General features: G+C 53.2%; 1 protein-coding gene and 1 pseudogene across 1 annotated transcript in view; one reads left to right on the top strand and one right to left on the bottom strand.

Annotated features, from left to right (window-relative positions):
- Window positions 1–16,871, bottom strand: part of NID1 (nidogen 1) — a 70,936-nt gene that overhangs the window by 40,408 nt on the left and 13,657 nt on the right. The window contains exons 2-6 of the mRNA XM_028531307.2: window positions 13,382–13,681; window positions 11,005–11,231; window positions 7,622–7,998; window positions 4,647–4,796; window positions 1,157–1,408 (exon numbers count right to left, since the gene is read on the bottom strand). Of these exons, the coding sequence (XP_028387108.1) occupies window positions 1,157–1,408; window positions 4,647–4,796; window positions 7,622–7,998; window positions 11,005–11,231; window positions 13,382–13,681 (1,306 nt within the window). The remainder of the gene's footprint in view (window positions 1–1,156; window positions 1,409–4,646; window positions 4,797–7,621; window positions 7,999–11,004; window positions 11,232–13,381; window positions 13,682–16,871) is intronic.
- Window positions 14,618–14,765, top strand: LOC114512501 (annotated as a pseudogene).

Here is a 16,871-nt window from a genome sequence, read left to right as displayed (position 1 = left end):
TGCAGAAAAAGTCAACAACTCCCGCTTTGTAGCCACTTCCAGGTGACAGCCCGCTGACCGCACGGGTGCCGGGCAGCCCAGAGCTGTTGCAGCATGAGGATTTGCTGCTGTGGGAGCTTGCAGACTCCCTGGCCCGCTGCAGCCGGGGCGCCTTACAGAGCCTCGCCCCATGGGAAGCTGTGCGGGGAGCAGCAGGGCCTGGGTCCGACTTAAAGCTCTGCTACTGCTACATCTACACAGGAGCAGGAGAGGGGTTACCATACTCGAATCTACTGCCTGAGGAATAGGGAGAAAACCCATTAGGCCGTAAATTGGATACCTGATGGGCAGATTCCCCCCTTTTCAAATGTGTAGCCTCTCCTTTCTTACAATGGCCACACTTCAGGTAGCTGGTGTCTGTGGTCTGACTTTTGGAGCGTCACAGTGTACGTGCTAGAAGCCCTGCTTTCAAGACACGGCGGAGGCTCCCGCGAGGCTGGGTGGTGGGGAACGGGCAGGGTTAGCGGGCAGGGCAGCAGCTGTGTGCCTGGGCCCCTGCCAGCAGGCTCTCGGTCCTGCAAGAGGCCAGAGATGAAGGACAAAGGCTCTCCCACCAGGAGGTTCCCAGGAAAGGGCCTCCAGCATGCACCAGCGGGCAGAACACGGGAGCGGCCACCACTGCCCTCAGGACTGTCCCCCCAACCATCTGCCCTCGAGTGCCTGCTAAAGGCTGAGCTCCACCGGCCAGGGTCAGCCTCTAAAAAGCTTTAAGGAGACTCAGGCTTCCTGACCGGTGAGGAACGTGCCTATCAGCTAGAAACCAGCTGGAAATGACAGGTTCCTTTCTTCCCAGCAGACACTCAGGAAATGCCGAACACCCGTTTCAGATCAGCTTGGACTGTGGGGGCCACTAGATAAGCAGAAGGGGGGGCCTGGGAGCCCCACCCCAGGGGTCGTGAGCATGTAGATGGCATCACTTGCCCTGCTGGGGACTTCTGAACCCCTGGTCTAACACAGTTCCAGACAGTCCTAGTTAATACCCGTGAATGACAAAACACCGATGATTTTACCACATCTTACTCCCAGAGCCACAAGAGTTCATCCTGTTATTGGCAGGCGAAGAGTTCCCTTCCCGTTCATCCCCAGGCCCCCTGATTTTAATGTCTGGGGCACATACCCGTGATGCTGAACCCATTCCTGAATCCGTCTTGCTCCACTGCGAACATCCATCCGATGATGCCGCCGATGGGGGCCAGGGGAAGCAGGGAGTAGCCGACGGCCTCGGGGATGGTGCTGATGGCCGTGTAGGAGCGCCCGTCGTTGGTCACCACGTAGGAGTGCAGGTCCGTGTTCTCGAACACGACGGGGGCTGGGCTGCTCCCCACGAAGATCCTTCCTTTCACCTTGCCGTTAACCCGCTGCGGGGAGCCTGAGCGAGGACCAAAGGAAGCAACCAGCCTTTCACAAGAGATGCCAGGCCTGGCAGACCTGTCCCCGCAGGGCAAAGCGGCAGAACAGCGCCGGGAGCCAGGGCTCTGGGGTCAGCGGGGGTCCTTGCTCTTCCCCGGAACACAGCACCCACGCCTGTGTGTGCAACCCTGGGAAACCCCAGCATCCCGCCTCTGCTTCCCACGCTGGCCGCTGGCGGGCAGCGCGGCAGGGGCTCCCACGGGCGCCGTGTGTGATGGGAGACTTCAGGGGCGTGGAAGGTAATCCAGGAGAAGAGCAGTGTCATGCGTGACCCGGAATCAGGGACCATAAAACCAATCGCTTTGAAGAGCATAAGGGGTGGAATTAGTAACGTCACTGGAACAGGAGGGCTGCCCCAGATGGTCCTGGGAATCTGGGACCTTCGGTTGCCTGCCCTAAAACACCTTAATGAGCGTCTCTGGCTAAAATATAGCGCCATTCCCCAGGTCAGGGCTGCCAGTCCGAATCCTGCAGCCTCCTGCAGCCCCAGCCAGCACACTCAGGCACGGCAGGCAGGTCGCCACGGCCACACCAACGTGCCCTCTGACCCGGACCCGCTTGTGGATGCGGATGAGTGTGGACTGCTCCACTCAGGCAACTGGGACCGATGGGAGACCCGCTACAGCAAATTCCAAAGCTTTCTTCATAAATTGCCAAATAGCGCGTGCAGGATACTGTTTTTGTTTTAAAAGTCACGTTAACAAGGAATGTGGGCAGAGCCCTGGGTAGGAGTAATCAGAAGAGATGCTCCCGAAACTACGCACAGCGGTTAACTCGGGGCAATGTGGTGGGCTTCCCTTTCTGCACTACACGTCTCTGTAGTGTTTGTATATTTGTAACTTGCATATACTTACTGTTGTTTAACCTAGAAAAGATAAGCTCTAAAGAAATTAAGTTGTTCTTGTATTTGAGTAAGAGAACTGAAGGCTACCATTTGACCTCTATCGCGGAAGAGTCTGCTCTTTAAGAATAAGGCTCCACTGGGGACTGTCTGCAGTTCCAACTCCTGGGTGTGCACCCAAGAGGACAGAAAACACACCTCCACACAGAGGCGTGTACGCAAGTGTTCCTGGCTGCCCTGATCGTGACAGCCACAAGGGGAACCACCCAAGTGCCCACCAGTGGGTGAGTGGAAGCAAATGGGACGCATCCATGGCGTGGAATATTCCTTAGTGGGAAAAGGAACAAAGCCCTGACTCCCGCTGAAACACGGACAGACCTCGAAAGCATGGTGCTGAGCAAAAGAAGCCGAACATGAAAGGTCATATGCTGGATGCTTCCATTCACACGAAGAGTCAGAGCAGGAAAACCATACTGACAGGGGCTGCCAGGGACTGGGGCCTGGGGGGAAGCAAGAGCGACTGCTATCCGGCACGGGGCTCTGTCCGAAGTGGTGAAAATGTTCTCAAGCTGGGTGTCAGTGACAGTTGTACGTCACCTTGGACTGCTCAGGTTTGCGGTAGACTAAATTTCGTCAGCTGTTGAGTGCGCACATCTCGTTTTTGTCCGAGGTTCGAAATTACTAGGGACGGGGCTCTCCCACCCAACCCCCCACCCAGCCTCTGCAGAGTTTTCCGTGCAAAGTGGGTTCCCGGTGAAGTTGCTGACAACCCTAGGCAGACAGCATGCACCTGGCCATCGCCACCATGTCCGGAAGGCCTTTGGCTCCCTCCCCGTCCGAGGTGCTAACGGTGACTGCCGAGCAAAAGCTACGTCCCACATGGAGCATTTCGGCACACAGGCTGTCACGCCAGACGAATGTGGAAAAGCTGCATGCCCCAAAACAATCACAGGCACAAGCAGGAAAGCCAAGGGAAGGAAACCAATGGTTTTCAGCCAAACTCTGAGCTAGAAAAATGTGTCCAAGTAGCAAGAATCCAACAAATATTCAAACCACGAAATTCTTACGGGGCGTGTACACACTGTTCAAGCACGGGGAGGGGCGGGGTGGCTTGCCACAGCAGAGCTGGCTGCCAAGCACACTGCTCAGCGTTTCCAGCTCCGACACTTGGCCGGGGGGGAGCTACTGAGAGTGCTCTGTGAGAAGAAGCTTTTGCTGTGGATTTTGGAAGCTTCTCCCCAGATCGAAAGCCAAGCCTAAAACAAAGCAGCAGAGGCTCACTGCTCCTGGGGCGTGTGATTTGGGGGAAAACAGGAAACACAACTACAGAAGTTTAAAACATCCCCCTAAATTAATGTAACTATACAAAATTGTCCTTCATTGCCAAAGTTAGTGTTTTACAAAACTCACTTTATCTCATTGCAACTCAGAAGGAAACTTCTTTTTTTTTTAGTAAATTAAAAAGCTGATTTAACTATAGCTATGGCAGGTCATCTAAAAGGCAGGAGAATTCTGCTAAGTTTTATTTGTGAAGCAGCTGAGCTGCCTCACTAAAAACAAGGAAACCGAGAGGTGATTTGGCATCTGCAGGGACAAATACCCAGTGTGGTAGGGTATTTGTCGCTTTTGTTTTAAGTCGAGTTTAGGGCCCCAGGCTGCCCTAGGGCTCACTCTGTGTAAACTGTTATCTGGAGCCTCCAAACTTCCATGACGGGCTGAGCACCTCTGAGCACGGAGGCTGCCTGGTCCTTTTAGGAACAGAGCTCAGAAGTGAGGTCGGCCCATAGCTGGATCCAGCTTGGAGCTTGCTCCACAATGGGGTCAGTGCTCTAGATTCAACCGTGGTCACCTGCATGTTCTGCCATCACCCAGGAGCAGGAGGAGAGGGCGACTGGAGGGTATGGGGGTGAGGAAGACCCCACCCCCCACCTACGGTGGTCTCTCCAGCTCACCATGGCCCTGCTGGGGTTTAACAACCAGGCAGCAGTCAGGTCTGTGAGCAGTGCCAACCCAGAGGTTTGACAGAAACTGAGGGCCGTGAGAGGCACCAACAATTCCTGGTCTGAGTGGCATAATTTTTCCACCTCAGCCTCTGCCCGCCACCCCCCCCCCCCCCCCCCCAGTGTGGGCAGCTATGGAGTTGGGCCCCAGGGGCAGCTGTTTCCTTGGTGGAAAAACAGCCCTGGAGGGAAAGGGGACCTCCCATAGGACTGCCCCTCAGCAGCCTGAGAAAGACCAGGGAGAGAGTGCAGAGAGCCTGAACGGCATCTGGGAAAAGGCAGCATTTCAAAACAAGCAGAGAGAGGAAACTCCGCCCCTCCCTCCTCCCCACAAATGACTACAGAGAAGCAGGTACCTTTAGCAACACATTGCCGGCCGTTCCCCATGTAGCCGGTGACACAGGCGCAGCAGAAGCCGGTGGCGAAGTCCCTGCACTCCGCGTGCACGGAGCACTGGTGTCTGCTGTTGGCGCAGGTTGGGCGGGAATCCGTATTGTAGCTGAAAACTGCGGAGAAAACCCAGCACGCCTGTGAGCACGTGGCGGGGCTCCAGCCAGGACCACCCCCTCCTGCAGGGAGAACTCGCATCTGCGGAGGGAGGCAGTTCAGCGACAGGATTGCCTGCGCGGAGCTAAACGGTGTGCTGGCTCCGTCACTCAAACCACCAAGGCACGCGGGGCTGAAAGGAGTGTGGAAATCACGGAGGTGGATCATAAAAAAAAAAAAAAAAACCAAAACGCTGCAATCGAACCTCCTCGGGGCCCCTGCAGCAACGCTCGGCCGCTGCACTCCGGTACCGGTCTGGGTGTGGTGTCCATCCGCCGCACTCAGGAACACCAGCCTCACATTTCAGGCAAGCCTTAAATTTTTGTTTTTACTAGTATTTTTTTATTGTGGCAAAATTACATAACACAAAATTTGTCATTTTAATGACTTTAAACTATTCTGAAACCTTTTTGCCCCTTCTCCCCAGGAGATAACTCAGAAGTTCTTATTCTCAAAAGCTGATTAGAAATAATCCCTCGGTCATACCTGCTCTAAAAGCCTTCCACTCAGGTTCCATTTGTTCGGGTTAGGAACTAACTAACACTCATTACACTTAATCCAGAGGAAATTAATTTGGAATGAAGCTGAAAAGCACAAGAGAGGATGATCTTTCCGAGGGGACCAGTGGTCCAATTTACAACTGACTGTTAGGAGTAAAGAGAAAAGTCAAGTTTAACCCGGGAAGATTCAATTCGTCCTACATACTCAGAAGGGAATTCCCAGTGTGTATAAAATTGGCATTCGAAAAAGATAAATGGATTTAGAAAAAAAAACAACCAACTCGGACTAGACAACAGCCTGGTGAATTCCAGAGGGGAAGGGGGTGGGGGAGGCACAAGAAGATAAAAGGGGCATACATGGTGATGGAGGGAGACTTCACCTGGGGTGGAGGTCACACCCCACGGTGTACAGATGTGTTGTAGAATTGCACACCTGAAACCTAGAGTTTCATTAACCAATGTCACCCAATAAATTCAATTAAAAAACAACAGACATTAAAAAAACAACGGGGACACAGATGACAGTATGGTGAGCACTAGAGGGGAAGGAGGGTGTGGTTGAGGGGGTCCAGCCCAGCTCCGGGGGTGGGCCCAGCTCCCAGTGGGTCGCTGTGCCCGCATGTCTGAGGGCAGCGATGCAGATAACACCAGGAATGCATTGCCGGCCCCAGCAGAAGGGCCTGTTAATATAAGCAGTGAAATAACTGGGATAGATGGGCAGAAAAACATCTGTTTTAGACACATGTTGGGCTCAAATCGAGGCTTTTCTAGTACCCAGCAAGGCACCACCATGTGTTGCTGGGGCCAGATATGACCTCATTTCAACGTGAGGGGTTCACAAAGGAGGATGTCAGAGGCACGTAGATAGGGCGAAGGCTCAACTCTCAACATCTGCAAGCACACAACCCAACACACCTGGAGAGCCCCCCCGCCTCCCCCGCCGAAACCCAGCTGCAAGGGCAGGGTGCCATGCACTGAGGGGTGTCGGCATCACCCCAGGAAACCCAGGGAGAAACCCGGGGTGCAGTAGGGGGTAAGGAGCCCTGACACATGGACTTGCGTCCTCATCATGCCACTAAAGGGCAAGGTCCCCACTTGTGAGCCCCGGAAGGAAGCAAGCGCAGCAGCCCGGGCCACCAGGTCTTGTGCAGAACAAACGTGCGGCTCTCGTCAGGGCACAGCTCAGAGCGAGTCAGATGAAACACAAAGGAGGGGCTGTATGGCACGGAGGAGGTTTTCTGAGGGCCTTAGAACACTTCGCAGTAGAACAGCACAGCTACAGTAAACAGTATTTAAAGGCTTGGGCCACGCTGTTTACAGGAACCCCAGTGCACATTATAAGGCAGCCTGAAGAGCAAAAATCAATGATCACACTTTCGTTTGGACATCTTTTGTAAGACAAATCAAAGCATACTGGTTTTCCCTCAAAATAGAGCAAAAACCTGATATAATACAGTTGGCTAGAACACACCATGTAGATACTTCAAAACCACCTTTAAAGAGGGGTCTGGCTCTCCCTTCACGGGGCACGCCCTGTCTTTCCCCACCCGCTGCCTCCAGCTGCGTTTTCCTCCTCTCTCTCTTTCTCCCCTTCTCTCTCTTTCTCCACACCCCCCCCCCCCCCCGCCGCCACCCAAGCTCCCAGGGCCCTTCTTCTGCCTCTGGGATGTGTTTCCTGGGCCCACGCAGCCCAGCTGGCTCACTTCTTCCACAGCTCACTTCTGCCTCTGTGACTTGGTAAGCTTTTGCTTGTATTTGAACAGAAGGATCTACTTATTTTGTGTTTTAAAATCTTCACAAACCAACTCTGAAAGTGACAGGAGCTGGGAGGAAAAACAATCAACGATTCTCGTCCCAAAGCCAAGAGGAAATACATGTCAAAGATAAACTGCGTCAACAGCCAGAGGAGCTTCTAAAATGTTTTTTCAGGTGGGGGAATATATTTCTGACCTCAGAAATCACAAATAAGAGAATCTGACTTTGGAAGTAATTCAAAAGTGCTTTTCTCCTTGAAACAGACACACGGAATAGGAGGGAACTTGCAAGAGGACTCCGTCAACAGTCCGCACGACCACAGCCCTGAGCCCGGACCCTGTCCTGAGCCTTTGTGGGCTGGCAGCCTGGCCACCATGCTCTGCACTGCGCATGCCCCACCACCGCCCAGGCTCTCGGCCTTACAGCCCACCCTGGAATGCACACCGCCACAGGCACCCCCCCAACACTGGTCCTCTGTCCGGAAACCCAAGTGTCCAAGAGCGAACCAACTGCCCCTTCGGCGGCCTTACCTACTTCTGTTTCCTCGACTTCATCCACATCGATGACCTGCGGGTGCTGCTGGCGGAAGCGCTCCGCAAGCAGCTGGAAAGACCTGGTCCTCTCGGTGGCAGGCCCAGCGGGTCTGTCGGTGGCCAGGCGGCGGGGGGACAGGACTCTGCGCAAATTGTGTGTGTCAGTGTCTCCCCGTTCGGGGGTCTCGTAGGGGAAGGGTGTGGTGGCCACGTCCTCCGGGCCTAGGCTTGTCACCGGGTCATAATCCTCATCATCATACTCTTCTCCTCCATCGTCCAATCTGAGGTTCACGTCCGAGGACAGCCCCCCATTGGCTGTGTCCGGACTCCCAATCTCAAACATCCAGACGCCCTGCTGCCCAGAGTTGCTGCTCCTAGGACAAAGAACAGACTTGGAAATAGGCCCCCACTCCCCACGCAGGAGCCCAGGGGATCTGTGCCGATCTGAACCCAGCTGGGCTGGAGGGTGGGAGGGCAGACTGGGTCATCTGTGGTCAGCACAGAGCTAAGGCCACCCAGGCCCGTGGGTGAGGCTGTGTCCCAAGGGACACATGCTAGCAAAGGCGTACCCTTGGCCACCTGAGGGGAGCACTTGACGGCACTGCGGGGGCCTTAAAATGAGACTGCACTAATCCCTGGTCACGTGCCCGACTGCAGGCAAGCCGTTGGCTACAGTCACTCACTTATCCATTATTCTCTTCCCTTGGCATGGGGTGGCAAGAAATATATACAGTTGCCCCTTGAACAACCCAGGGGACAGGAGCACCACTCCCATGTAGTCGAAAACCACATCTCCCCAAAACCTTTGACTCCCCAAAAGCTTAACTACTAAAAGCCTGCTGTTGACCGGGAGCCATACCAATTACATAGTCGATTAATGCGCACTGTGTATGTTACTGTGTTATGTATTAGGTACTATGTCTACAATAAAGTAAGCTAGGGAAAAGAAAATGATGTTAAGGAAATCGTAAAGACAATACATTCAGCGTTTACTGAAAAAATCCCCATATAAATGGACTCCAAGATTCAAGCCCCTGTTGTTCAAGGGTTAACGGTATTTGGACTTTTTCTTTGTTTCTGGCATCCAGCCCCTAAAGTCCTTGTAATCTCGGGAGTGATAAGAGTGTCTTTTTTATGCTAATGAATGGCTGGGGGCTGGGGACCCTCAGTAGCTTCTGGATGGGGGCTGCTCCACAGAAAGACCCATTAGAGGGGTGGAATTTTCAGCCCCACCCCCCGACTTCCTTGAAGGGGAGAGGGAGTGGAGGCAGTTTATCACTAACAGTCAAGGATTTAATCAGCCCTGCCCGGTAATAAAACCCCCAAAGGCTGGGTGAGCTTTTGGGCCCTGAACCAGAGATGCTGGGGGGGGTGGCCCCAGAGGGCAGGGAAGTTCAGGGGCCCTCTCCCTCCCACACCTTGCCCTGTGCGCCTCTTCTATTTGCCTGTTTCTGAGTCGTTTCTTCTTTACACAACAAGCTGGCAAAACTAAGTTAGTGCTTTCCTGAATTCTGTGACTTGAGATGTGGGGGGAGGCTTGCAACCAGGGACTTATGACTGGCTTCCGATGTGGGGGTGTCTCGTGGGGCTGAGCCCTTCCCGTGTGGGGTCTGCGCTGAGCCCCGGGGGCAAGCGACTGTCACAACGGCAGTGAATTGTAGGACAGCCAGCTGGTGTCTGGCGAGTCGGAAAATTGGCTGGTGTGAGCAAGAAGCCCACACATTTGGTGTCAGAAGGGTTGTGAGTGAAAACAGAGCAGACTTGGTTTCTTAGAAATCCTGTCTCTCCCAGCTGTGTGATCTCTGGGACAGTTTCAGTTAACCTTTTCGTGCTCAAAAACTACCCTGTAAGGTAAGTGAGATTCAGACTCTAGGGCCATTTCATAATTATAACACAACAGAATAACCCTAGACTCTGCTTCTTGCCGTACCATTTTCACGCTCATGAGAGTGTGCGATGGAAGGAAGGGACATATATTACTTGGCGGAGAGTGCTGAGCAAAAAGCTTGGGCTGGGACAGGGGGCGGGGAATGGCGAGTCCTGTGGAAACAGGACGTCCAATCAGTCGGTCGGCCTGCGCCTCTCCTGAGAGCCGGTTGTTAAATTTTAGAAACTTAGCCCTGGCTGGCATAGCTCAGTGGATTGAGTGTGGGCTGCGAACCAAAGTGTCGCAGGTTCAATTCCCAGTCAGGGTACCTGCCTGGGTTACAGGCCATGACCCCCAGCAACGGCACATTGATGTTTCTCTCCCTCTCTCTTTCTCCCCTCCCTTCCCTTTCTAAAAATAAATAAATAAAATCTTTAAAAAATTTTTTTAGAAACTTGGCAAGCCAGTTATTAAACACGGCCATTGCAAAAAAAATTATATAAAATTACAACAAAATATGTTATATATATATATTTTTAAAGATTTTATTTATTTTTAGGGAGGGGGGAGAGAGAGAGAGACACACACACATCAATGTGCGGTTGCTGGGGGTTATGGCCTGCAACCCAGGAATGTACCCTGGCTGGGAATCGAACCCAGGACACTTTGGTTCCCAGCCCGTGCTCCATCCATTGAGCTATGCCAGCCGGGGCGAAATAAGTTATATTTTTACAAAAGCAATAAATAATCAAAACTCATCACATCCGAATTATGTGACTTTTATCGACATTCTTGAAGTTCCCTGTCTATGGCACCTGTGTGGTGAAAACACTACAGTTCTTTCCTCAGCCCCATGCTGAGCGACATGCCTGAGCAGGTGGTACCCGGCCACGGCAGGAGCTCTCACTCCATGGAAAGAAGCCAGCTCCGTGAGCGAGGGCTTCCCCACACCTGTAAAGCCAGCTGTTAAGCAACTATCAGTCACCAGTCAGTTAAAGGCAAAGGAGTTTTAGACTCAATTGGACAATATGAAGTTGGGGGAGAGGGTCTTTCTTTACTTTTTAAAAAATGTTGGTAGAGCGAAGATTTTAATTGTTGAGAAAGCAGTCTGAGCTTTCTCTCCCCTTCAGCCACACTCTACAAAAAAGCCCAAGAAGGCACTGTTTCTGGAGTCAGAGTTCCTGCCTCGTCAGCTGGGGGAAGGGTCTTCTCCGCCTCGGGTTCCCAGCAGGAGACAGTTTTGAAAAACTTTTATTTCTGACTTTCTACTTAGAGATGAGGTGGCAGAAACTATTTCAGGTGAGGATGGTACCCAAGAAATAGGACACCTGTTCATTCTAAGAACATATTCCCTTGAGTTCATCAGAAAAAAATACTACATAATATAAAAACTATATACAAGATTGCAACCCAAGCAAACATTTTCAGGTAATGCTCTGTAATGCCATTACACTATCCTTCATTAAAAAATTAAGTGCTAAGGGGGAATCCACTGAAGAACAAAGAAGCATACCTGGCCAAATTTCCAATCGACTCCCTGTCATTAGCGAATATATTGTAAACTCTGTTGCTGCTCCACAGGGATCCCAGTAGCTCCTGGCTGAAGGCCACCATGGCGGGGACCTGGCTGTTTTTCTTCTTTGAGAAGGTCGTTGTGAACTGCAGGCCGTCTTCGGGGTAGAGGAAGATGGCATAGGAGCTGGAGTCAGAGGAGGCCAGCACAGCCTGGAACGTGTTTCTCTGGGAAGACGAGTGGAAGTTCAGTTACGCAGGCAAGTACCAAGCAGACTGTCCGTGAAACACCCCGCCCAAGACGGCAGTATTCCCGCCTCATTCATTCTAAGAGAAGGACTTCTGTAGCGAGGACCAAGCAGTCCAGGACAGAGCCAGTTAAATGTCTCCAAGGCTGTGGCAACATGACATTGTCTAATGAATTAATGATTACCGTCCACATAACTGTGACCCTAAGACTAACCAAAAATTACAGAGGTGGTTCCTCCTTCCAGACAGTGTGGCCTGACAATCTCATGTAATTTAGCAAATTCTTACCCTTAGCGTTTGCTCCCACTAAAGGCACTCGACCGCATCCCTGGTTAAGCATTCACTCCCGAGCCCAAGGACCATACAGGAAGAGAAGGCAGGAGCTTTGGGTGAAAACAAGCCTGGATCCAAAGCCTCAGTTGTACTTGGTGTGTGACCTCCAGCACTTGACCGAGCTCTCTAAGCCTCGGTTTCCGCCTCTGTTAGGTGGAGATAACCACCTCCTTCACAGAGCTGGCGGGAGGGCTGTGGAGAAAGTGTTCCCTGCAGAGGGAGCCTTTCCTGTGGACCAGGTGTAGCCCCGGGCACACGGACACGAAGAGTAAGGAGGCGTGGTCCCTGCACTTGAGAATGAAAGTACAGGCTGGATGGCAAGACTGACACATGAGCAAGACATCGCAAAGGTGGGGAGGGGTGACAGACGCTGTAACAGGGCTCCAGCTCCATAGGAGCTGGGGGAGGACGCGGGGACCCTGGGGAGGTGGGCACACACTGGGCTGACCGAGTCCACACGAGCACCTGCAGAGGGGCTCAGACGTCACAGCCTAGAGGACAGCGAGGGCCAGGCACTGCTGCTGACAAGTAGCCGCTGCAGAGGGTGTGTGGAGAAGCAGGTGGGTCAGGCCCAGAGGCAGGCGGGAGCTCTAGGCTGGGGGCCGGGCATTTGTCACTCAGAAGAAGAGGACACAAACTCGAGAAATATAGGGTTTTAAGCAGTGTTCACGTGCAGCGCTAAGACAGACACAGGTGACAAACCAGAATGTGTCATGCAGGCCCACAGCAGACCTTCCACGGGGTGTTCTGTGGCACAAAAAAGGGCCGGTGGCCGAAGGGCAGGGCACTGCTAAGTTAATCAAAATTAAGGAGGTGTCTTTGTTTCAGGGCTTTTCAAAGCGAGGCACCGAGAGGGAGGTGGAGTTGTAGCGTTTCCCAAATGCCTTCTTCTCAGGGCTGCTAGGACAAGGGTTTCGTGTGCTCGTGTTGGGACATACCCGTGTGTGTAACTGGAGTGGTGTGTTGTGCCATGCATAACGAGCTCCCATGTACAGTGCGCACCCATGTTTTGTGCATTTTATACACGGGATTGTTATGCCTATTATTATAGCCGTGGTATGTAATCATTATACCCATGTATGACGAGCATCCTTATTTTCCCTCAAAAACTTGGACAAAAAGTGCACATTATATACAGCAAAATACGGTACTTCGGGGCCTTTCCACATTCTCCCTGCTGTGTAATCCTATAAAAATTAAGTGATGGTGGAGCAAAACTATTTTTCCAAGGAGAAACTGGAGCACGCCCTGAAGAGCAGCTTCGGGTTGGGGGGCGGCTTCCTGACCTGCTCAGCTGTTGGAGCTCACTGCCCCTAGCGGCTCCCCACCCCAGCACCCCAGAGCCACCCACCCGGTGTTCTGAAACAGTCACAGGGTGCGACTGGTTTTTGTCTTTTTTTCTTCACATCCTCCAGGGCTAGTTTGTTATGTTAACCTTCAGCTTCATAGCAACAGCATCTCTATTGAACCAGAAATGACTCCCCGCTATCCGACCCCTGCAGCAGCCTTCTGGTTGGTGCATCTCGCTGGCCAGCCCCGCTATCCGACCCCTGCAGCAGCCTTCTGGTTGGTGTAGCCTCGCTGGCTCCAGTGCATCTCCGCACCCCTAGAGCACAGGGGCAGAGCCCTGCAGAGAGGGCGCCAGAGGTTTCAGGCCTGCAATGACCAGCCCACTCGCATTTGCTTCCCACGCCCTGTCTTTCTCGGTGACAGAGCCTGCTGTACATCCGAGTGGCGGACGCCAGACCGAGCCCACCTGTGGGGCACCACTCACTGGTACCTGGGAGAGCTCTCACCTTGCCTTCCGGGGCGGGGTCCTCGCTGGGCCCTTGGTAGGGGGCCACGGACTCCCATGTGACAACCACCACGCTGGTGGGTTGGAAGGAGACTTCTGGGAACCCCCTCTGCACATGCTCCGCTGCCAGCTGAGTGACGGAGGGCGAGGCGTCCTCCCGATAGTACACCTTCCCGCGGCCGCCGCTCGTGTCCAGGTCCGCCAGGAAAGGCGCCACGGCCCCGAAGTTGGGAGGGAAGAGCCCAGGGTGCGCTTCCTCGGCCGGGGGCTCACTCGTGGCAATGAGGCCGTTCGTGGTGACCTGTGCAAAACCAAGCCGAGTTAAAGGGGTGCAGACGTGACGTGTTCCTCGGGGTGACTGAGCGCCCACTCAGAGAACGCCGCCCCAGGGGCCCACAGTTTGCCCGGGACGACAGCCTCGGTGTGTTTGCCTCAGCAGATGGATGGCCCAGTAAAAGGGGTGCAGGACAAGAATTGCAGCCCCGACGAGGGCACGCACCAGTCCCACACTGTGGACAAGTGTCTTACGAGTCTCAGGCTTCCCTGAGGTGGGGTTTGCATCCTGCAAAGAGCCATTCAACCTCAGTAATTATTAAACCTTTCATTAATTTACTCGACGAGCTGAGTAGTCCTGACATATCAGGTCCCCTGGGCACTACACAGACTCTGCCTTCGAGGAACCCACCACCCGGAAAGGTGTGGGGGAGGACGGACCCTCGCAGAGGATGATGCAACGAGTAAGTGAGGAGACAGCCGCGTAGCAGTAAATCTGCATGGGGCGTTATGGTCTCATTGTTGTGAATAATTTAATGGTTTTAGTAGCTAACACGTATTGAATGCTTTACCATGTTCTAGCCGTCACTGTAACACCTAGTTCTCAGAAGAGCCCTGTAAGACTAGGTACTACCAGTACCCACATTTTTCAGATGAGGCAAATGAGGGGAGTGGATCCATTTGTGCATGGTTACCAACACAGGGATGTGAACCCAGGGAGGCCAGCCCCACGCTGGCTCTCCTCATCACCACACATGTGGACAGCTGTCTGGAAGTCGTTTACAACTGCCTGCAAAATGGTATCACAGTTCTCAGGGTGCACTTGGCCTCCTGCACAGCCACGCTGAGAATGAGGCTTTGACCCCGCACACGATCTCGTTACTGTACAACACACTGATGACACAGAATCGACTCCACTGGCCTTTTTACTTCAAGAATCTGTGAATTCAAAAAAAAAAATCCCGGCCTCCTGGTGCTCACCACAGGCTGTGTTCTTACAGACAGGGACAGAGACGGGGGCCCGTACAGGAAGAGGAGGCAGAGTAAACCCACCCCATATACACCTCAGCCCGGGCCCTTTGCCTGGGCGTATTGTGAATGGGGGGACATGAAAAAAAAATCTGTAATCACACGGGAGAGACTTTGCAAACAGCACCTCAGCTTGCCCTTTAAGGGGCTGTGGTTGGATGGACACCAACGCAAAAGGGGACTCTCAATTGTCCAGGAGATTTGAAGGCCTGCGGGTTTTCTAGGTCACTTACGTCCCTCCCTCCTCCACCCACATCCTTGTCCTTATCCTTCGGTCACTTCAGACCTCATGACTGGAGGAGGGGACGGGGTGGACAAAAAGGACAGGAACGTAAACCTTTGCAACTTGCCGAGAACCAGGTGAAAAGGGAAGAAGTTCCTTGTGGTGGAGCTGACCGATTGGGAGTTTAGGGAGTGAACTTAGCACACCCCTCTTTTTACCCAACCTTGTGGGCTGTGAGCCGTTCAGGGGACGTCATCTGGTAGCAGCGGTAACATTGTGGACTGCGTGGACGGGCTGCAGAGGAGGTCAGGGGTGAGCTGGCCCAGCTGGCGGTGCCCCACCCCCACCCGGACACCTCCCAGCACGGACTGGCGGCCAGGGCGCCGGAGCGTGGGAAATGGCTCGCTTTCTCAAGACACCAGAAGTCAGCAGTCACCAGCTGCCAGTGGGAAGGGACACACGGGGCCAGAGACAGACAACTTAGTTCTAAAAAATCTATTTTCCAGTGAAATTCAAGGCAGCCCAACAGTTTTGCAGACTCCCAGTGCTTCTCACTGTCTGGTGTCTGGGCCTGGAATGTTCCTATTTTCACAAGCAACGCTTTCGGAACCGAGTTTGCAGACCGCTGCTGTCACGAAGCACTGCAGACGCTTTGGACGAAGGCCAGAATGACCCCCACTAGTATTAGTTTTGGAAAACGATTTTTCAGCCAGTTTTCCTGCACATTCAACTCAACTGTCTGTGCTCATAAAGAAAGATGACGTTACAGATAAATGTCATGTACAGAACACCCGGAAGTTTCATTTGATCCTTAGCTTTAAACTCCACTGCCCCCCCCCCCCAGGAGACTTATTCTCCCAGATACATGATAACCGGCAGGAAGATGCACGATGTTCCCGCATGTTTGGGGCCAGTCTTACCTAACACATCCGTCGAGCACATGATGCTCTCTGTTCTTTTTCTCCATCGACCCATTCCACAGGAGGACAGTGACATAAGCACTATCGACCAATTCCACAGGAGGATGGTGACATAAAGCAAAGACACCAAGGAGGCCAGGAGGTCAGACCTGGGTACAGTCTCCGAAGGGACTAGGCTGGGGGCCCTGAAGGGACTCACACAGCCACCTCTCCTTCGGCCCTGGGCTAGGGCTATCCTCATACCGCCATTCACATAGTCACTCAAGCCAGGACATTGGGGGGGTCAGCCTTGACTCCTTCCTTGTCCTCACCCCAGGCCTGTGTGTCCTACCTCCTGAGCATCCAGCACTTCCTCACCCCACTGCCACCAGCATCCTCCCCCACCTCATGCAGCCACAGGACCGGCTCTGTCTCATCCTTCAGGCCTCAGCTGAAGCAACACCTTCTGGGAGAGCCTTCCCTAACCATCGGCGTAAGCTCCTCACCCCTCCTTCCCCTCCCTTGCTCCCTGAACCCCGATTTGTATCTGTCTCCACTTCCTCTTTGTAAGGCTTTCGCCGTCTGCTCACTGGCTCTGGCCACTCTCCCCACCACACAGTCCACCCCTTGTCCATCTCAGTCACTCAGGTAGCTGGCAGGTCTGACGAGTGGCCTGGCACGCGTTGGTCCCCGCCCTTCCTCACTTCCGCCAGGAAACGGGGCTGGGGATTTCCTGCAGGATACGGCCCACATACCAAGGTCTTTCTAGAGATTATGCCTGAAGAGGCTGGGTAAGCCGTGGGGGGCCGAAGCTTTAGGTGCTGCTGCAGTTCTTTCCACTGGCGGGCGGCATGCACACGGAGTTTGCATGAATATGGACCAATAACGTGAATCCGAGCAAATCTCTAGACCTAACTGCCAGTGTACAAGAGGCAGGAGACAAGAGAACGAGCATGTGAAATGACCCCCCGGGGTCATGATCAGCCAAATCCAGAACGCAGGACACCCTGCAGGACAAACACCCGGTTTCTTTCTTTCTTTTTTTTTTAAAGATTTTATTTATTTAT

Source organism: Phyllostomus discolor, chromosome 15 (assembly GCF_004126475.2).
Source record: "Phyllostomus discolor isolate MPI-MPIP mPhyDis1 chromosome 15, mPhyDis1.pri.v3, whole genome shotgun sequence".
NCBI classification, from domain to species: domain Eukaryota; kingdom Metazoa; phylum Chordata; class Mammalia; order Chiroptera; family Phyllostomidae; genus Phyllostomus; species Phyllostomus discolor.
Note: the sequence above shows the minus strand (reverse complement) of the source record. Positions and strands in the feature narration are given on the sequence as shown.